The 22,337-nt window shown below is 39.3% G+C and overlaps 1 protein-coding gene across 1 annotated transcript in view; it reads right to left on the reverse strand.

Moving 5' to 3' along the window:
- LOC106875593 (putative elongator complex protein 1) overlaps positions 1-22,337 on the reverse strand; it is a 64,198-nt gene that overhangs the window by 14,172 nt on the left and 27,689 nt on the right. Inside the window, exons 16-27 of the mRNA XM_014923810.3 lie at positions 21,014-21,111; positions 20,174-20,227; positions 18,284-18,386; positions 16,661-16,850; positions 15,025-15,183; positions 14,492-14,638; positions 12,696-12,781; positions 10,031-10,170; positions 7,552-7,675; positions 5,691-5,788; positions 2,000-2,201; positions 459-520 (exon numbers count right to left, since the gene is read on the reverse strand). Coding sequence (XP_014779296.1) covers positions 459-520; positions 2,000-2,201; positions 5,691-5,788; positions 7,552-7,675; positions 10,031-10,170; positions 12,696-12,781; positions 14,492-14,638; positions 15,025-15,183; positions 16,661-16,850; positions 18,284-18,386; positions 20,174-20,227; positions 21,014-21,111 — 1,463 coding nt within the window. The remainder of the gene's footprint in view (positions 1-458; positions 521-1,999; positions 2,202-5,690; positions 5,789-7,551; positions 7,676-10,030; positions 10,171-12,695; positions 12,782-14,491; positions 14,639-15,024; positions 15,184-16,660; positions 16,851-18,283; positions 18,387-20,173; positions 20,228-21,013; positions 21,112-22,337) is intronic.

Below are 22,337 nucleotides of genomic sequence, written 5' to 3' on the forward strand. Positions count from 1 at the left end.
AGAGAACCATGCCAAATCAGACTGGAGTCTGGTGCAGCTTTCCAGCGTGCGAGCCCAGTCAAACTGTCCAACCGGTGCCAACATGTACAACAGACGTTAAATGATGATGATGATGATGATAATGCCTACTTTAGGAATGAGAACCTAGGTCCGAAATTTCCCCAAGACACCTGAAGAAGGCTGGAGGGTATATCAGCCGAAACGTTGTGTTAACAAACAAGATGAGGACAAATATTCGTTGAATGTAAATAATGTAAAAGGCACTTTGCAGGATGGTTGGTGTAAGGAAGGGCATCCAGCCATAAAAACCATGTCAAAATGGACACAGAAGCATGGTGCAGGCTCCTGCCTGGCCAGCTCCTGTCCAAGTGTCCATCCCATGCCAGATTGGAAAACGGATGTTAAATGATGATTTGATCCTTGCTTAGTAGTGTACAATCGAAACACAAGGCTCATACCTCCACATATTGTTCATACAGGACCGCAGCATCTTGATGTCTGTTCATAGATTTCAGGGAAACTGGAAAATAAAGAAGTTAAATGTCAATGAAGAAAACGATACACAGCAGCACACTTGTTTCTGTCCTCTTTCTTGTTACCACTCTCTCCCTCTCTCTTGGCCAGGTAACCATGTGTCTCCTCTACAGCAAGATACCTGTTTCTGCCCCTCTGTCACACTCTAATGTTTCCGCCTCTGACATAAGATCACCTCCTCTTCAAATTCCTAATCTTGCAAGTTACTTGGTGACTCTGCCAGTGCTGGTGCCACATAAAAAGCATCCAGTCCACACTGTGAAGTGGTTGGCATTTGGAAGGGCATCCAGCTGTAAAAAAAACATGCCAAAACAGACACAGAAGTCTGATGCAGTCTTCTACCTGGCCAGCACCTGTCAAACCGTCCAACCCATTCACAGTACGAGTGCCCCATTGTATAAGTAATTTGCTGCATGAGTCTAGACTCATGCAAATTTTTGTATTGAAGTACGAGTGGAAACCCGCACTACGAGCACACAAATTGTTCCATCTTTAAGGTAATTCAGTTAATAAAACCAGTTTACATATTTATTTTGCATTCTCTTTTTTATAATTGTCATTTTACTTGCAGCTACACCTTTTCTGTTTTAAATCCCATAAAAAATCATTTTTGAGTGGTTCTTTCAGGGCTGGAATGGATTAATTATATTTTAGTTAATTTCAATGGGAAAAATTGATTTGCAAAACAAGTAAATTGTAAGACGAGCTCGGTCATGGAACAAATTAAACTCATACTGCGAGGTATCACTGTGTATATAAATATATATATAATGATAAGGGCATCCAGCTGTAGAAACTCTGCCAAATTTAGATTGGAGCCTGGTGTTGCCATCCGGTTTCACCAGTCCTCAGTCAAATTGTCCAACCCATACTAGCATGGAAAGCAGACGTTAAACGATGATGATGATGATGATGATGATGATAGATGCAGGCATGGCATTGGTGCAGGTGCAGCTGTGTCAACTACATGGTTCTGAGTTCGGTCCCACCGCATAGCACTTTGGGCAAGAATTTTCTACTATAACACATTGTTGACCAAAGCCTTACAAATGAATTTGGGAGATGGACTCTGAAAGATGCCCATTGTATGTGTGTGGATGTGTTATTGTTTCCTTGTCCTGGAATCACATAACAGTTGTAAGCAAGTGTCACCATTATACATGTGGTATCCTTGTTCAATCTTCCATGAAAACATGTCCGGCCAAGGGGAAATATTACTTTGCTTAGAAACAAGTGAGAGCTGGGGACAGGGAGGGCTCCTGGTTGAAAAACAATCTGCCTGAATGAATTCCATCTGACCCATGGAAGCATGGAAAAACAAACATTAAATTAATGACGATGATGATGATATGAATAATAGACGTGTGTGTGTGTGTGTGTGTGTGTGTGTGTGTGTATAGGGAACATTTTGTGTGTGTATATACATAAATCAGTTTCTGTGTATGAATGTTGAAGCATACATTACCTGCCATTGTGTTGCAAAGTTCAATGATCTGATTCTTGGAATAGTTCAGTTGGTGTGCCATACACATGGCCTGTTGAATATTCAAAGTTTTCTGGAAGCACTGAAGAGCATTTTCCCATTTGTTAGCTTTTATATACATCACTCCTGCTTCTTCATGGTGCTTCTGTAACAGCAGCTCATCACCATAACTACTTGCTATCAACTAGAACATGAGAAAAACATACGGAAACATATTTGAGAAAAAAATTTATACATTAGGCACAGGAGTGGCTGTGTGGTAAGTAGCTTGCTTACCAACCACATGGTTCTGGGTTCAGTGGATCGCACCTTGGGTAAGTGTCTTCTACTATAGTCTTGGGCTTTTGCTCAGCCTAAGGCTATAGTAGTGGATTTAGTAGATGGAAACTGAAAGAAGCACATCATGTGGATGGTTTGACTGAGGTCTGGAGAGCCAGCGGCTGCACCAGGCTTCAATTTGGTCTGGCAGAGTTTCTACAGCTGGATGCCCTTCCTAATGCCAACCACTCCGTTAGGAAGGGCATTCAGCTGTAGAAACTCTGCCAGACGAGATTGGAGCCTCAGTCAAACCGTCCAACCCATGCCAGCATGGAAAACAGACGTTAATCGATGATGATGATCCACGTGTTTTTATGTCCCCATAACTTAACTTTGGTAAATGAAACCAATTGATTAAGTGCCACGTTTTAAAAAAACAGTTATGTACTAGGGCTGATTCCTATGACTAAAAATTCTTCAAGGCAGTGCCCCAGCATGGCTACAGTCTAATGACTGAAACAAGTAAAAGATAAAAGATATGAGGAACAGGTGTGGTTGTGTGGTTATGTGGTGATTTGTGTGACACAATGACCCTGGGAGCTATGACAGCAATGTGTTCGTTGTGGTTTCCTATGTTGGATAGATGAAAGGATAAGGACCAGACTAATATGGGCCACCTGATCCAAGAGAAGTGGCTTTGTGTAGGGCCAACAACCCTAACTATAAAACCATAAAGTTATAGAAGCATCAATGCCAAGTCCAAACCAACAAGACCTGAGAGAGGAAGGCCTTTCCTTAGAGAAACATACAAAGTGGGATATGAGGCAGAGTAGAACAAGCAGAGATCAAACTGGAGAGAGGCAGAAATATATATATATATATATATATATATATATATATAGGGGGGGAGGGAGGGAGGGAGGGAGGGAGAGAGAGAGAAAGAGAGAGATAGAGACCAGAGTCAAGAAGAGTAGAGAAAAGGTGTGTCGATGGCCTAAGCTACATAGAGAGTGAAAGACACAAGTATGTGATTCCTGGGTTTGTTCCCTATGTGTAGAAAAGTGGGCATGTGCTTTCTACCTTCTAGTATAGTCAAACCATCCAACCCATGCCAGCATGGAAAGCGGACGTTAAATGATGATGATGAGGTGTGTGTGTGCATATATATATATATATATGTGTGTGTGTGTGTGTGTGTGAGGCGCAATGGCCCAGTGGTTAGGGCAGCGGACTCGCGGTCATAGGATCGTGGTTTCGATTCCCAGACTGGGCGTTGTGAGTGTTTATTGAGCAAAAACATCTAAAGCTCCACGAGGCTCCAGCAGGGGATGGTGGCAAACCCTGCTGTACTCTTCCACCACAACTTTCTCTCACTCTTACTTCCTGTTTCTGTTGTGCCTGTAATTCAAAGGGTCAGCCTTGTCACACACTGTGTCACGCTGAATATCCCCGAGAACTACGTTAAGGGTTACACGTGTCCGTGGAGTGCTCAGTCACTTACACGTTAATTTCACGAGCAGGCTGTTCCGTTGATCGGATCAACTGGAACCCTCGACGTCGTAAGCGATGGAGTGCCAACAACAAATATATATATATATATATATATATATATATATATATATATATATATATATACTTTATTTAAAAGCAGCAGAAATATAACAAAAAAACCGTTACTCTGAGTTTCACGTTCCCGTTCATCGGACAGTTTTGTTAGAAATGGAGGAAGGATAACGATGCAATCGAAAGTAATGTAAAATTTAAAACACATGGATTCGTCTGAGTGGTTGTTTCAAATAAGGGCCATGGATTGGTCGTTTCAATTAACGGTCAATGATGTGTAATTCACAGACCAAATTAATTTAATACAGATTCACCCTATTAAAAAATATCGAAGAAAACCTTAAATAGAAAAATGGGCTCCAAATACATATAGATAATTAATTATATTCGAATTAACGCTTTAAAATCAAATCAATAAAATAAAGCATACGCTGCATTCAAAATAAAATAAAATAAAATACAATAGCGTGTATGTATACAAGGCTATCCACAACATATATATATATATATCTACATGTAAATATATACATCGAAATATACAGCTGCATACGCACAGACAATCTACGTATATAGGTCTATATTTACAAGGCACAGATATATACATAAGTACAAATCTACACACATATACGTACACACGCATATAAGCCTGCGCATGGAAAACCTATGCACTTGTAACGACAATTGTATCTTAATCTATGGAGTGGAGGGGTAAAGAGTAACGTATCTATAATAACGTTAAATATGGGAAAGGGGGTGGCGGGGGGAATGTAGTTGTCATAAAAAAGGGAAAGGAGAAAGAAAGAGAATAAAGAAAGAAAGAAAGAAATGGAAAAAAAGGAAGAAAAGAGAAGAGAGAAAGGCTGGGGATAGGAAGGAAGAAATAGGGAGAGAAAATAAGCAAGAACATATAGTGAACGTGCATAAAAATTTAGATTGCGCATATATGCGTATACAAAAATGTATATAGCATCACGCATATAGATACATATGCTGATATGTACGCAAATAGTTACGATCATAACCTTGTACATGCGCATGTACACATACAAGTATATGTGAGTGTGAACCTAATCGCACATACGCACACATAATAATATAGATGCATGTATGTATAAATAAACACAAGCATATGCCCTTACCGTGTATACACAAAAAGAATATACGCACGAAATCATAACAGCATATGCACAAGTGCGAACCCAGGCCCCATATGCAAGCGTAGGTACATGTATATGAATACGTAAGTGCTTTAACTATACAGACATCTACATAAAAAAACCCATTAGATTTCAGTGTATATATGCAGCCAACTTCTTAAACCGCTGGTTGTATAAAGGTTAAAACCAGGCGAAAATACATGCATAAAAGAATAAAAGAATACAAAGCGTTTTTTTTAAAAAATAGAATAGAAAAAAATAAAAAGTAAAAAATAAATAAAAATAAAAGTAAAAACAAGGGAGAAGAAAAATTATGTATATAACAGACGAAGGTTTTCTTAAAATGACGTAGGGGTCTTTACAAAATTCTCACAACGCTAATTCAGTACCAATCCAATAGTCAGATTGCACAATGGTTATAAGGAGTCGATCATAGTCCAAAATTTTACCCATATGGAATATTACATGTAGACATTTTAAATTTGGACGCATGCCTTCATGTGTTTAAAAGTTCGCGTCTTTGGTTAAGCGCCTTCTTATCCTGGAACAAGATATTCATTTTTTCCAATAAACAAAGATCACATTTCAATGGTCTCTTATGTGCCTAGATTAATTTATATAACAATGAATGAAATAAACTTGAAGTACATACTGGTCGGATGGAAGACACCTTAATGATATATTCAAAGACTTACTTTATACTCTGTACTTGTGGATTTATACAACTTCAAGGCTTCTTTATAGAGCTTGTGTTCTTCAATAAACTGCAGACATTCATTCCAATGATCAGAACCTAAAAAAAAAATTTTTTTTTATGAGAAACACATGTAAAACAAAACGAAAGAAAAAGAAAACTGAATTCTTGTTCAATGTAACAATATAATGAAGCAAACAAAACCTCACTGTTTTCACAGAATCAAGTGAAGTAGAGGACTATGACTGGTTCTAGTGACTCACTTTGGCATGGCTTCTTCCATGGTTGGATACCCTTAATAACAACACTTACTTCATAGTGTATGTTGGGTGTCTTTTGTGTGGAACCAGCACTAATAAGGTCACCTTGTAACTTGCAGGACTAAAAAGCCCGCACAAGACTAATAAAAAAAAAACCCTTGGAATTGATATCATCATCATCGTTTAACGTCCGCTTTCCATGCTAGCATGGGTTGGACGATTTGACTGAGGACTGGTGAAACCGGATGGCAACACCAGGCTCCAATCTAAATTTGGCAGAGTTTCTACAGCTGGATGCCCTTCCTAACGCCAACCACTCAGAGAGTGTAGTAAGTGCTTTTACGTGTCACCTGCATGAAGGCCAGTCAGGCGATACTGGCAACGGCCACGCTCGAAATGGTGTCTTTTATGTGCCACCCGCACAAGCCAGTCCAGGGGCACTGGCAACGATGAAATGTAAAATTATTATGATGATTGTGTAGATAGGCACAGGAGTGGCTGTGTGGTAAGTAGCTTGCTTACCAACCACATGGTTCCAGGGTTCAGTCCCACTGTGTGGCACCTTGGGTAAGTGTCTTCTACTATAGCCTCAGGCTGACCAAAGCCTTGTGAGTGGATTTGGTAGATGGAAAGTGAAAGAAGCCCATCGTATATATGTGTGTGTGTGTGTGCACGTGTATATGTTTGTGTGTCTGTGTTTGTCCCCCCCCCCATCATCACTTGACAACCGATATTGGTGTGTTTATGTCCCTGTAACTTAGCAGTTCGGCAAAAGTCACCGATAGAATAAGTACTAGGCTTATAAAAAATAAGTCCTGGGGTCGACTTGTTCGACTAAAAAGGCAGTGCTCCAACATGGCTGCAGTCAAATGACTGAAACAAATAAAAGAATTGCATTCATTCACTTTTACATCTGTTTTTCCGTGCCTGCATGGGTTAGATAAATAAGTTATTGAGAAATTGGCTTTAGGTGGGCTTGATCAGGATTGACCTGGAGTGAAGCAGCAACAAAAATCCATTGCAACTATCTTCTTCTAGTGTTCCAATCTACCAAAATGTAGACAGTTCCTTGTGACCATGAAATGCCTAGGTTATCTGTGGAAGATATTTAGGTGCAGAAAATCAGAGAAGAAAGAAGATTTGTGTAATTTGCACAGGAGTGAGCACTGTTTGGAAGTGATTGCAGAGAGGTTGTTGAGGTCATTAGCATTCTCAACCACCATTTAACATTCATATTCCATGCTGGTAGGGCTGGACAGTTTAACAAGGATCCAATGAGTCTGCTTTGTCGTGTTTTCTACAGCTGGATGCCCTTCCTAATACCAACCACTTTATAGTGTGTATAAGACAAAGAGTGTAGCGGAAGGCATATCATACAGCTCTGTTTAATACCATCATGTAGCTCATGAGTATGTCAAATGGAGTTTGCTTTGCTGCAAGTATTCGAACCCTGCACCTGTCAGGGATATAATTATCATGATCTCGCAGCATGTTGACACCTTCTGCACTTTTCCAGAGGCCAAATTGTCAGGTATTTAGTTTGGTGTGGTATCATTTCTACACTTCACTTGCAGCAATAATAAACACTCAAAGACAACTCACCACAATTTACTATATGTCCCAGAGCTTTAGGAAATCTTTTCAGATATTTATCAATTGTAAATTTCTGGTAATTCATTTCCATACTCTGCAAGTTATTCAGAAATGGAAGATATTCTTTGGGGTCCTGGAAAACAAAACAAAGAAAGTTTTAAAAAAATAATAAACAACTTAAATGAGTAATTTCCCTTATAAATTTGATCTTTATTCATTATGAATTTTATTGTAGGCTGTCTTTTGATATAATTGCATACTGTCTTGGCAAGACCTTAAATTGTATTTTGGTTGAGGTCCCAGTTTGGGAGTTCAAGAGTTTGGTGGAGTATGGAATCATCTCTTTGTTACTACAACTCCCAAATTTGTTCTGGTCTGGAATGGTAGTACATGTCAAGGGACCTGGTTATGGGACAGATGGCAGTAGATAGTCCTATGGTTTGGGTATTCAAGACCCAGAGGAGGGTTGGTCCCTAGATATGTGTGATAGAGATCCAACGTGTGGATATCCCCTGATGTCCTACCTGTGAAATAGGCCCTGTGCTTAAGGATAAAGCTTGGAGAGAAGGAGACTAGAATTGTAAACTATAACTAAACCAACAGAAAGCCACGTGGAACTATAGGTGCCAGGAAAAAAACTTGGAGTCTTCAGACTTTGGCATGGATTGCTAATGCCTGTAGGCATGGAATATGAAGATTAAAAGATAAATAGATAGAAAGGAAAAGAAAGGTACAATCCAACAAGACAAAAGAATGGGCAACATCTATAAACTTGAACAGATATAAGTAAAGAACCTTCTCTTTGCTAGTGTAATCTACAAGTCAGAGTAAGAACTTCTTTATGACCTTGATTTGCAAGAAACAACCAAATTATGTCAAATCATATCCACTGTCTTCAAAAAGAAAAGGAAACAGAAGATAATGTAGTTCTTACAATCTTTCTCTTCTTTCCAGTTACTCTCATCTTTGCTTACATAATGTGAGATAGCCATGAATCTCCTCCATAGCAAGACAGTTGTGCTTCATCATCATCATTTAACATCCATCTTCCATACATGTATGGGTTGGATGGTTTGACAAGGAACTGATGAGTCCAAAGATTGCAGCATGTTCCAATATCTGCTTTGGCATGTTTTCTACAATAGGATGCCCTTCCTAATGTCAACCACTTTCATGTGTGTACTTGGTGCTCTTTTTTGTGTCATGCAACATGCAAGTGAAAATGGGGAGGGCATCTTTATGTTAGGTGGTAGTTAAGGTATGAGGGGAGGGGTTGGGTTAGAGGAGGTTGTTATAGAGGAGCTATGTGACTCCTCACATTTAAGGTAGAGAGAGATAGAATGAACCAGTAGTGTCTCCAAAGAGATAGTTATGAGGTGTCCAGGTGGCACTTCAAGGTACAAGGTGAGAAGTAGTGAGTGGGGACAGAGAAGCTCGGAGCACGTGTTGGGTGGGGTTTGCAAGAGTGTATAGGGGCGGGGAGAAATAGGGGAAATGAGAGAGGGGGTAGGCAATATCTACAAAAGTTGGGTAGGGTTGAAGGGTGGATGGAAGGAGTGTTTGTCCCACTATCATAATTTAGCCTTTCAATACCTGGTAGTTAGTGACTTCAGGATCAGGGATGCCCAGAAGATGACCAGCATGGAAAAGAAGGGTCTGGAAGCTTAAGGATCCTGTGAATGGACAGAGATTTAGAGACATATTACTCGAAGCTTTTCACAAAATGGAGGAGAATTATAGCATCACATAATGAGGAAGACAACTGGAGTTTCTTACAGGACAACCTGTAGAGGGCTACTGACCAGATCTGTGGATGGTGCAAAGTCCCCTCTTGACATAAGGTAATGTAGTGGTGGAACAATGTAGCTGACAGGGCCATTAGGGAAATGAAACAGGCATGGAAGGACTGTGGTAGCAGGGTATCAGATCATCAGAAAGGAAGCTAGGAGACAGGTTTACTTAGCCAGAAGGGAAGCAAATAAGAAAAAAATTTACCAATGTTCTGTGTCGTGGGAACCAAAGACTTGAAGTGTTTCATGTTGCAAGACAGTGTGTGAGAGAGAATTGAGATGTCATAGGAGAGAAATGTGTCTACATGGATGATGGCTCACTTGCATTTAATGAGGCTGCAAAGAGAGAGACTTGGAGATGCCCTTATGGAAGGTTGTTAAATGAAGAGAATGAATGGGAGGAAGAGTGTCTGCTAAATGTTGACCCAACAAAGGAACCAGCTATCTAAATTGACAGTACTTTGGTAGATAAAGCAATTAAGGGTATGAAAACTGGGAAAGACCCGCCCATCAGGAATCACTGCAGAGATACTTAAAAAATCTGGCAGTATAGGCTATATGGGATTGTCATGGTTGGAATACATTTGATTATAAGTCTGTCTGTTCAGGGCACACCTGGAGGTAAACATCAACTACAGTACACTATCCATTCAATTTTTTTATCTCGACAGCATAAAAGTGAAAGACTAGTCACTCACCTTCTGTGACTTCTCAGCCACCATGAGAACAATATCAAAGTCATACATCCCCAGTGCTACGTTATACAATTCGTTGATGTCAACCATACAAAGAATATGGCGTAGTGTTTCTTCTAATGATGTTGTACTGTCAGGATTGGCTGGAAAAAAATAAAATAAAAAGGTGAATTAATAAACCTTGTGTCCAGCAAAAGTGAACATTAAATCCATTCATTTTTATGTCTGTTTTTCCATGCTAGCAAGAGGTAGACAATATTGCTGAGCTGTTCCTGTAGATTCGGAGTTTGGTATGGCATTCCATTACTACCATCTTCATTTTTTTCACAACTACTTCCACCCATTCCTGTAGGTATGGTAGCCATGTATCCCCTCTGTAGCAAGACACCCGTGCTTGTTTGTCATAGTTTAGCCTTTTAACAGTTGACATAAAGCCACCACCTCACTATACTCAATAGCCAAAGCATTTTCTCTCCTGTTCTTTTACTGTCTTGTGAGTTACTTGGCAACCTCACTAGTGCTGGTGCAACGGAAAAAAAAATCACCAAGTGCATAATGTAAAGTGGTTGGCATTAGGAAGGACATCCAGCCATAGAAATAATGCCAAAGCTAACACTGGAATTTGGTGCAGCTCTGCAGTTCACCAGATCCTGCCAAACTGTTCAACTCGTGTCAGTATGGACAATGGACACTAAATGATGACGATGATGTTCTTCCTATCACTAACCTTTACCTGTTTTTTTCAAGTAGGGGATATCTTATTCTAGATGTCTTGAAAGGTGAAAAGGCAGCAGACAACATGTTGATGGGAAATTATAGTAACCACTGGAAATTATGGTAACAATGATGTGCAAATATAAACACATACACGCACAAAGGGGCTCTTGAAGTTTCTGTCCACCAGATCCATATAAGAAGGATGCATGTATGTCTCATTGACTTGAACACTGAGTGATAGTCGTAAATGAGTGTCCCCATCATACAAGCAGTGTTGGTTACTTTCAATCTCCCATGAAAACATGTCAACCAATGGGAAAACATTACCTTGCTTGGAAACGGGAGAGGAAGGCATCCAACCATAGAAAATCTGCCTCAACACATTCCATCTAACTCATGCAAGCAAGGAAAAGTCAATGTTAAAATAGTGATGATGAGGATGATGACAATACTGATGTACACACAGCAAGCTTCTTTCACTTTCTGTCTATTAAATACACTCTTTGAGGCCCAATGTTCGAAAGGTGCTCTTTATATGCCAGTTATGTGACATCAGCATCAACCATGACTAAGATTTCATTTGGCTTGACAGGTCTTCTCAAGCACAGCACATTGCAAAAGGTCTTGGTCACTAGTCATTGTCTCTGTGATCTTTGAACTTTGAGCCTCACAGAGGCAATGACTAGTGACCAAGACCTTTGGTGATATGCTGTGCTCGAGAAGTTTCGTCAAGCCAAGTGAAATCATAGTCATGGCTGATGCTGGTGTCATGTAACTGGCACATAAAGAGCACTGGGCCTCACGGAGGCAAAGTGGCTGAGTTCTTTTCGAGTGTTGGGCCTCAGGGAGGCAATAACCGAGACCTTTGGCTTTATGTTGTGCTTGAGAAGAAGACCCATCAAGCAGAGCAAAATCACAGTCATGGCAGATACCGGTGTCATGCCAATGGCACCTGTGCTGGTGCCATTACACTCTCAGAGTGGTTGGCGTTAGGAAAGGCATCCAGATGAAGAAAACCATGCCAAATCAGACTGGAGTCTGGTGCAGCCTTCCAGCGTACCAGCCCAGTCAAACCATCCAATCCATGCCAGCATGGACAATGGAGATTAAATGATGATGATTAGGTTTTGATCAGCCCAGGATTTTAGCAGAAGATTCTTGCCCAAGGTGCCATGCTTTGAGAGCAAATCTGAAACCATATGGTTGGGAAGAGAAATTCATAATGATACAGGTATGCATTCACCAAGACAAATTTAAGTTAATCTAGAAAGAATGAGAATGGTTCAGAGTCCAGTCTCATTGTGCAGAACCTTGAGCAAGTATGTTCTACTATAGTCTTGGGCTGACCAAAGCCTTGTGAGTGGATTTGGTAGACAGAAACTGAAAGAATCTTGTGATATATATATATATATATGGAAATGTCAAATGAATGCTCAACACTGCATTGGTGGATGGAAGTTATTTGTTTGTGAATTAAGGCTACCATTGGTTTCATGTTAAGAAAAAGAAGAAAATAATCTTAACAATTTTTCAAGTCTATCACATGAAGGAATGGAGATGAGCACCATTCTTCCATGTGATAGGCTTGAAAAATTGTCAAGATATTAAGATGCTTTTCTATTTTTCTTAACATGAAACCAATGATAGCCTTAATTCACAAATATGTGTGTGTATGTGTGTCTCCTCACCACTGCTTGACAAGCAGTATTGGGTGCTTATGTCCCCATAACGTAGCAGTTCAGCAAAAGAGACAGACAGAATAAATACCGGGCTTAAAATAATAAAAGAAAATATGTACAGGGGTCAATTCATTCAACTAAAAAATTCTCCAAGGTGGTGCCCCAGCATGGCCACAGTCTAATGACTGAAACAAGTAAAAGATAATAATGAAAGTACAATTAAAATAAAAAAAGGACAGAAGAAAATCAGAATTGTGATTAGCTGTAATTACCTTTAATTTTATAAATGACTGTTAAGGCCTTTTCAATTTCAGGAGGGTTTTTCTTGATATGAGCAGTGAGAATTGGTAATACAAGCCTGAAGAACAGAAAAGGATAAGTCACAAATATTATATATTATATATATCTCCGGCCAGATGCCCTCCCTAATACCAACCACTCTAAAAGTGAAAAGCACCTATTGCACTCTTGGAGTGGTTGGCGTTAAGAAGGGCATCCAGCTGTAGAAAGCATGCCAAATCAGACTGGAATCTGGTACAGCCCGAGCTTACCAGCCTTGGTTAAACTGTCCAACCCATGCCAGCATGGGAAACAGACATTAAATGATGATGATGATGATGATATAAAAAAAGAAAAGAACCCCACCCAAAATTATCATTTAAAATTTTGGAAAAAAAACCTCCCACAGCAAAAAAGAGACTGATGCTTAATGGCATAGGAATAAGACATAGGGTTAAATTCACCTAACAACCATATGGTCCCAGATTTAAACCTGCAAACTGGCATCTTGGGTAAAAATATAAAATTCACGGAGAGTTAGAGCTTCGAATAAACAAACAACGAGAGAGTGGACGTACAAAGTAAACAATCAACAAAGACAAACATTAAGGGCCATTAGGCCAAGACGAATTGTAATGGGTAACGCCTGGGAGAATTTTTTTCAAGGAAATAGAATAATTAGAAGAGAAGAAAATAGTAGAAGAAAAATGTCAGGAGCCCAGAATGCTAGATGGTGAAGAAAAAATCTGGTATACATTGCAATAGGGAGGATGTAGATATATGTTCAGCCTACGCAAGCAAAGAGAAAACAAAAACAGGCATATGATGATGATGATGATGATGATTGTGGTGTTACTTCCTTTATTTCCTAAGGGGCAATTCTCAAAAAGAAATCAGGGGTTTCTCAAGATAAACTTGATGTGGTGAATGTGAAGCAGCTGTGACAGCATTCTTATATGGGAAAAGGTTCTCATTAAAGATGAAAGGAAGGGTCTATAAGAGTTGTGTGAGAGCTGCAATGCTGTATGAGAGTGAGACATGGTGTCTGAGGGAGAGAGAGAGAGAGAGAGAGAGAGAGAGAGAGAGATGGTAATTTTGAGACGAACTGAGAGAGCAATGATGAGAGAAATGTATGGGGTGAAGCTGTTTGATAAGAGGAGGACTGAGGACTGGGGCTGGAGGAATTGGTGGAATGGTTGGCAAGGGCGAATAGAGTGAGGTGGTATGGGCATGTGTTGAGGAGGGGTGAAGAGCCTGTTCTGAGGAGGGTGATTGTATTTGAGGTAAATGGAGTGCAAAAGCAAGGTAGACTGAGGAAAAGGTAGAGGGGACAGGTGGAGGAAGAGATTGGGAGGGTTGGTTTGAAAAAGAAGGACGCCCAAAACCGGGCAAGATGGTGTGAGGGCAGTTGCTATGACACTGAGGGTAGATCCAGCTACCCCTGTTAATGGGGACAAAACCCGGATTTAAAATACTGGATGATGATGATGAGGAAGGGCATCCAGCTGCAGAAACCTTGCCAGATCAAACTGGAGCCTTGTGCAACCTCCTGGCTTGCCAGTCCTCAGTCAAACCAACCAACCCATACCAGCATGGAAAGCAGATGTTAAACAATGATGATGATGATGATTTTATAACAATATACAAATTTTCATAGTTGTTGTCTCAGCCATGCCAGCATGGAAAGCAGATGTTCAATGACGATGATGAAGATGATGTTTAATCCATGCAAAAACGAAAGAGTCAATGTAAAATTGCAAAAGAAACTTAGAAGGAAAACATCAAATACCTTTCCTTTTCTTTCTTGTCTAAAATTTCAATGATAGCATCACAGACTATGTTCACTTTGGATGAGTTCTCTTCACCTTCAGATTTATTTAAAGTGGCTCGATCAGAATAAGAACTGGCATACATTGTTTGTGTAGAATCTTCCATTCTAAAAATAATAAAGACACATCACTAATTAACATTATTAAAAAATAATCTCAATTGTTACAAGAGAAAGAATGTGTCTGGATGAGAAGAAAGTAATATGGCTGTGTGAAGACATTTGATCTGGTTTTCATTCAGTTTGTTTTGGTATGTACAGAAGATGAAATGGTAATTGGCTTCAGGTCAATTCAACCCTTTAGGGTTTTAGCTATCAGAACACATGGAGCATATGATTTAGATGTAAAATATATTAACAACAACAATACAGCTGTAATTTACTTGTTATATTTTATCTATAGCATGTTTATTTACTGTTGACTAAGTTGTCACAATGTGATGTTTATTAAAAAATTAATTGAAAAATGACAATATGAAATAAAATATACAGACCCAAGCTCTGACAAGAACAATGTGAGAAGATTGTCTTCTGATACTTGTTTGACAAAACTTTCAATATTGGTTAAAAACAACGATGGATTATGATCATAAGCTAAATTCATATTTATTCTGTGTTTTCTCATAAGAGCCAATGCATCATGAAACTTGAGGCTACAAAGAAATATAACACTATAATTACACTAAGCATTAATTATGATTCATTCTTAAATTCACAATAATTCAATCTAATAAGCACTTAACCCTTTTGTTACCATATTTCTGTTGAGATGCTCTGTGTTTCTTTCAATTATTTTAAATATAACAAAGAATTTAGTAAAATAACTTCGTTATCATTAAGCTAGTGTTAGGAACATAAATTATGACTATGGTTTGGTGGAAGACTTTAATTCAAAACTTATAAAAACAGGACATTTGTACTACAGAGCCAGAGCCGGTTTCAGCCAGGTTGGTATCAAAAGGGTTAAGCAATGGACTTTTCGCAGTTTGTATTAATTATTCAGTCTAGTCATTCAATTAATCTGTAATAGATGAACTGTTTTTATATTTAGTGAAAACTACTTGCTCTAATCTCTCACCTGACACACAATCACTTCATTCAGATACACACCACCCCCCATCCACTACTCTCAGCTGAGAGGTCTTTGTCTTGCAAGTTACTTGGCAACACCGTTGGTGCCACGTAAAAAGTACCTGTGACAATGCCACACAAAAAGCACCTGTGCTGATGCCAAGTAAAAAGTATCCCATACACTTCGTTAAGTAGGTGGCATTGGGAAGGGCATTCAGCTCTAGAGACCATGCCAAAGCAACTGGAGCCTGGTGCAGTTCTCTGGCTTGCCAGCTCTGGTCAAACCATCCAATCCATGTCATCATGGAAAACAGACATTAAATGACAATGATGATGATCATCATCATTTAACGTCCGTTTTCCATGCTGGCATGGGTTGAATGCTTTGACTGAGGCCTGGAAAGCCAGCGGCTGCACCAGTCTCCAATCTGATCTGGCAGTGTTTCTACAGCTGGATGCCCTTCCTAACGCCAACCACTCAGAGAGTGTAGTGGGTGCTTTTTACGTGCCACCAGCATAGGAGCCAGTCAGGCAGACCTGGCATCAATCACATTCAGATAGTGCTTTTTATGTGCCACTTGCATGGGAGCCAGTCAGGGGGCACCAGCATTAACTACATTCAGATGGTGCATTTTACATGCCACCGGCATGGGAGCCAGTCAGACAGCCCTGGTATTGATCACGTTCAGATACTGGTTTTTATGTGCCACAGGTACAGGAGCCAGTCAAGAGGAACTAGCATCAGCCCCGTTCGGATGGTGCTTTTTACATGCCATCGGCACAGGGTATAATTTGACAAAAATATGGTAACAAAAGGATTAAAGTGATCTAAAACTGTTCCATCAAAATTTCATGTTAATTTATGCTCAGAATATCAGCTTAATAACAACAAGGTTATTTTACAAAATTCTTCCTTATTTAAAAAATTAACTGAATCAAAAACAGTGTATTTAAATGAAAATCTGGCAACAAAAGGATTCTTATAAAAAATACATAAAAGAATATAGAAAGGCAATACTTTAGAACATATTTCAATGTACTGCATAAAGATATTCATACTTATTTAGTTTCTGTTGAATGGAAGAAAGTAGCAAAGCTCGGGGATGGACAGTTTCAAGGTTGCCTCGTGGCATTTGTAATACAAGCTTTGTACTGTTATGTACGACTGTAACAATACATGAACCTCGCTCCACTCGACGTATAATCTCATCAAAAGGGTGTCCACTGTTTTCATGAAGTGTGGCAATATCTGTAAAATAGCATAAAAGATATGAAATTAGTGTTCTGACTTTAATTTTCATTCCATTACTAGAAACACCATCATCATAAGTTACTGTATGTCTACCCATATTGATGATAAACTATGGACAACACTACTACACAGAAGAGTTCTTTGCTATTGTTTAGCCAATGGTCAGTCTTTAGATTGAGCAAACTTATGTGTATTCGTATCATCATCATTTAATGTCTGTTTTCCAAGCTGGCATAGGTTGGATGGGTTGACAGGAACTGGCAAGCCAGTGAGCTGCACCATGCTCCAATTGTCTGGTTTCTATGGCTGGGTGCTCTTCCTAACACTGACCACTTCACAGAGTGTACAGGGTGCTTTTTACAAGGCACCAGCACGCACACATTCAAGAACAGAAAATAGGAGATTCAGTTAAATTTTTTATTATAACATCATAAATTACATAGTCTTTACACATGTTTCACTGGTGTGTATTTGTATGTTGTGTGGTAATTGTTATATGGATGATTCCATAATTGCCTTATAATGCCAGATCATCAGAAGTAAACAGTAATTTAATCCACTGTTGGTTATTAGCATCAATCAGTAGGCAGAAAGTGGCAATGGGAAAGGCATCTAGTTGCAGAAGCCAAACCAAATGACAGGTATGAACAACCGCTTCCAACAAGAAATGACTTGAACTGCTGTGATGGTCTATCCCAACCCACGCCAGCATGGGAAGCAAGCATAAAAATGATATGCATACATACATATACAGAGTGGCTCAGAAGTCACAAAAGTGTTGGCAATTCATTTATGTTTAATTTTAAATTTACAGTACTTTAGCACCATATTACAATATGTATATAGGAAATATATGTGCGTTAGATGTGAAAAATCACATTTTGTATACTACAAATTAAAAAAACGTCATTACAACAAATATATTAAAATTTTAGACCACTTTGTGACTTTTGGGTCACCCTGTACATACACATCTGAGGAAAAACAAGCTCCTGTCAAATCTTCCAATCCCTATTCTCTCTCTCATACTTATCTTGCACTTTCACTTCACACCTCTCTCTCTCTCTCCATCTCTTCCCCTAAAGAGAAGCCATATATTTGACTCTTCAGCAAGACACCTGCTCCTGACCATTTATCATAATTTTGTATTCCTCAATATTATATCCCACTCAGTTGAGGGGGCCTTGCTGATGCTATATGAAAAGCACTTTGAAGTGGTTGGCATTAGAAAGGAAATCCAGCTGTAGAAACCATGTCAAAGAAGACACTGGAGCCTGGCATGGGCTCCTGGCTTGTCAGTTCATGTTGAACATCCAACCTATGCCAACACAGACAAAAAGACATTAAATAATGATGATAATGATGATGATGATATTTCTGCCAATGAGGAGGTAAATTTTAATTATCATTTTATCTTAAACCATACATACCTTTAGTATTTGTTTTCAAGTTCAAGAACCGACATGTATGGCTTAGTGTAGTCAAAATCAAAAATTTTTCATGGACAGCCATTGATGTACAGTTATTAGCCAACTAAAAAAAAAAACACAAACAAAAACAAAACTAATGATCAATTAAATGAAAGTGAACATTAAAATATTACTAATTGATTAACCCTTTCGTTAACGTATTTATTTTGAGATGCTCTGTGTTTCTTTCAATTACTTTATATATAACAAAGAATTTAGTAAAATAACTTACGGATCATTTAGCTAATGTTAGGAACATAAATTGTGACTAAGGTTTGGTGGAAGATTTTAATTAAAAACTTATGAAAACAAGACATTTGTACTACAGAGCCAGAGGCAGTTTCAGCCGGGTTGGCATCAAAAGGGTTAAATTAATCATTTATTAACCCTTTTGTTACCATATTTCTGTTGAGATGCTCTGTGTTTCTTTCAATTAATTTGAAATACTACAAAGAATTTAGTAAAAATAACTTAGTTATCATTTAGCTAGTGCTAGGAACATGAATTGTGACTAAGGTTTGGTGGAAGATTTTAATTCAAGCCTTCATCAGGTGTCCTGGTAAAATTTCGAACCCAACCTTGAGTTCTCATTCCTAAGGTATTTTTTGTTGATGTTATTATTATTATTATTCATCAGCATCATTTAATGTCCGTTTTCCATGCTAGCATGGGTTGGATGGTGCGACTGGGGTCTGGGAAGCCAGGAGGCTGCACCAGGCTCCAGTCTGATCTGCCAGTGTTTCTACAGCCGGATGCCCTTCCTAATGTCCACCACTCCAATAGTATAGAGAGTGCTTTTTGTACATGCCACTGGCACAGGTGCCAGAGGGGGCTGGCATCGACCGCAATTATACAGTGCTTTTTACGTGCCACCGGCACAGAAGCAAGTCAAGGCGGCACTGGCATTGGCCACATTCATATGGTGCTTTTTATATGCCACCGGCACAGGGACCACAACTACAATTTCCATTTGATTGTGATTTGATTTGATTTGATTTTGACGTACTTGACTCAATAGGTTCCCTCAAGCACAGCATGTCGCCCAATGATCCAAGGTACTTTTTGAGTGGGCTGGTTATGCGACACTGGTGTAGGTTACAGCTGTGAACTCACTTTATTTGCTGGGTCACAGCTGTAAACTATTATTATTATTATTTATTCAAGGCACTGCCTAGAACTGAACTCGCAGTCTTGGGGTTAGTAGCCTGTGCTCTTAACCATTAGGCTACATTATCACTCTATAATTGCCTGCAGTCTCAACATGTACTCTCTTCACTGTTTGATTTATTTTGGTAATCCTGCAGATTTTAGTGGTGGTGGTCATGGAGGAGGAAGGTAAAGTGGGTGAAATAAGGGAATGAGAGTCTGTGTTCCTATGGGCTTCCTCACTAGAAGGAGTTGATAAGCTTAGAGAGACACTGTTCTTGTTTTTTGTGAAGCACAGGAAGGGCTGTGTGGTTAAGTAGAGAACCAGATGAGGTGGTCTACAGTATGGGCAAGAAACAGAGTACCACATTAGATAAATTAAGAGTAAGGGTAAGTTGTTGAGTACCAGATGAGATGGTTTATAGTATGGGTAACAAACGGAGTACTACATTTGAAGAAATAGAGTAAGGGCAAGTTGTTGAGTAGAAGATATGATTTATAGCATGGGTAAATGGTAGAGTACAACATTAGATGAATTAAAGTAAGGACAAATGGTAGAGTACCAAATGAGATGAGTTCTAATTCTAAGCTTGTAGATTTTCCTTTTTAGAGTTCAAATCCCATTAACATTGACCTTACACAAAAAAACAAAACAAAAACCTATCCTTCATCAAATTACACTTGTACCCCAAATAAAATCCATACCTCTTTATCATTTATGTAGAGACGGTGTTTTGATGTTAGACCCAGAATCACAACCTGTAACAAAATAGAAAAATAGTAAAATATTAATTATGATTTCAGTGTCTGTAATTTAGAGGAAGTTATGATTTGAACTTATATACAATCACCTTAACGAATCACCATCACATTAACACAGCTTTTATTTGTTTTTATAGCTTTGTTAGGAAGACCTTTTCTTCATGACCTCTGACACTGGTTGAAGGAAGGAAGGAAGATTTATCCTCACACTGGAGACCTAACCTGAATACTGACAGAGTGTACCTTGCTCAAGGTACCCAAGGGTGAGGTGGTGTTGTCAAACTGGGCAATGGATAAGTCTACCACCCAATAATAAATACAGTCCCTCCGACAAGCAACCACTGAGTTTTCTCATCATCATCATCGTCGTCGTTGTTTAACATCCGCTTTCCATGCTGGCATGGGTTGGATGGTTTGACTGAGGGCTGGTGAGCCAGAAGGCTGTGCCAGGCTCCCTCAGAAGGATCAATATGGTAGAAGACATATAACCAAGCTGTTGTGCAGAAGGATTGAAATCAGAGCCATGTGATTGTAAAGTAAACTTCTTAATACACAGCCATTCCTGTAAACATGCATGCAGAGACTTCGGTCAGTTTGGAGCTAAAGTAGAAGACACTTGCTCGGGTGCCACCACACAGTGAGATTGAACCTGGAACCATGTGGTTGGGAAGCAAGCTTCGTACCAAACAGCTGTACATGCACCTATAACAATATGTTTAGATATGATTGCATACAATCAAATTTAATTTTCACAGATTTCCTGGAAGGAAAATGAGTCCTCACCTTGCCACTGATCTGACAGACAGCCATAGTTGAACACTGCTGAGGAAATATCACAGGTGCTCCAGCTTCAGACATCCAAGGCGATAAAACTTGGGTACCTTTAAAAGAAAAAAAATAATAATAAAATAATGTAGCAAACATTTCTCTTATTCTTTGAATTGTACATAGCATGGTCGTGTGGTAAGAAGCTTACTTTCCAACCACATGGTTCTGTTTTCAGTCCCACTGTGTGGCACCTTGGGCAAGTGTCTTCTACTATAGCCCCAGACCGACCAAAGCCTTGTGAGTAGACTTGGTAGATGGAAACTAAAAGAAGCCCATTGTATATATATATATATATATATATATATATATATATATATATATATATGTGTGTGTGTGTGTGTGTGTGTGTGTGTGTGTGTGTGTGTGTGTGTCTGTGTTTGTCCCCCCAACATCGCTTGACAACCGATGCTGGTGTGTTAACATCCCCGTAACTTAGCAGTTCGGCATAAGTACTAGGCGTACAAAGAATAGGTCCTGGTGTCTATTAGTTCGACTAAAAGGTGGTGCTCCAGCATGACCGCAGTCATATGACTGAAACATGTAAAAGAATCTAATAGGTGCCTTGATCTGAGAAAGTATTTAAACTGAAGGAACCATGTTATGGAAGAACCACTCTAAGCATTTAATAACACGCAAAAATGTTAAATTCACTTAATTTTGGCATCTTTTCTGATGCTAACTCTGCCCTATTTTTCAAGTAAGAGATCCTTTATTTCATACATCTTTGGAGGTACAGAGCTAATAGACAATTTGTTGACAGAGGAAATGGCAACACCACAAGTAATTGTAGTTTGCACTTTCAGAGAAGTGCATGCACAGAGGCACACATACCTATGTATGTACGTCAAAGACTCGAGGTATTTCGTGTTGCAAGACAGTGTAGGAGAGAGAATAGTGATGTTGTAGGAGAGAAATGTGTTCGCATGGATGATGGTACGCTTGCACTAAATGAGGCTGCAAAGAAAGAGGTCTGGAGATGCCACTACGATAGATTGCTTAATAAAGAGAATGGATGGGAGGAAGAGAGCCTGCCGTATGTCGACCCAATAGAGGGACCAGCTATCCGAGTTGATAGTACCAGGGTAGATAAAGCAATTAAGAGTATGAAGACCGGGAAAGCCCCTGGCCCATCAGGAATCACTGCAGAGATGCTCAAAATATCTGGCAGTGTTGGCTATAGCCTAGTCACCCGTATTACGAACCAGGTGATACACGAAGGAGTCATACCCAATGACTGGTGTAGCAGCATCATAGTCAACTGCTACAAAGGTAAAGGTGA

Source organism: Octopus bimaculoides, chromosome 3 (genome assembly GCF_046866305.1).
Source record: "Octopus bimaculoides isolate indiv1 chromosome 3, ASM4686630v1, whole genome shotgun sequence".
NCBI lineage: Eukaryota > Metazoa > Mollusca > Cephalopoda > Octopoda > Octopodidae > Octopus > Octopus bimaculoides.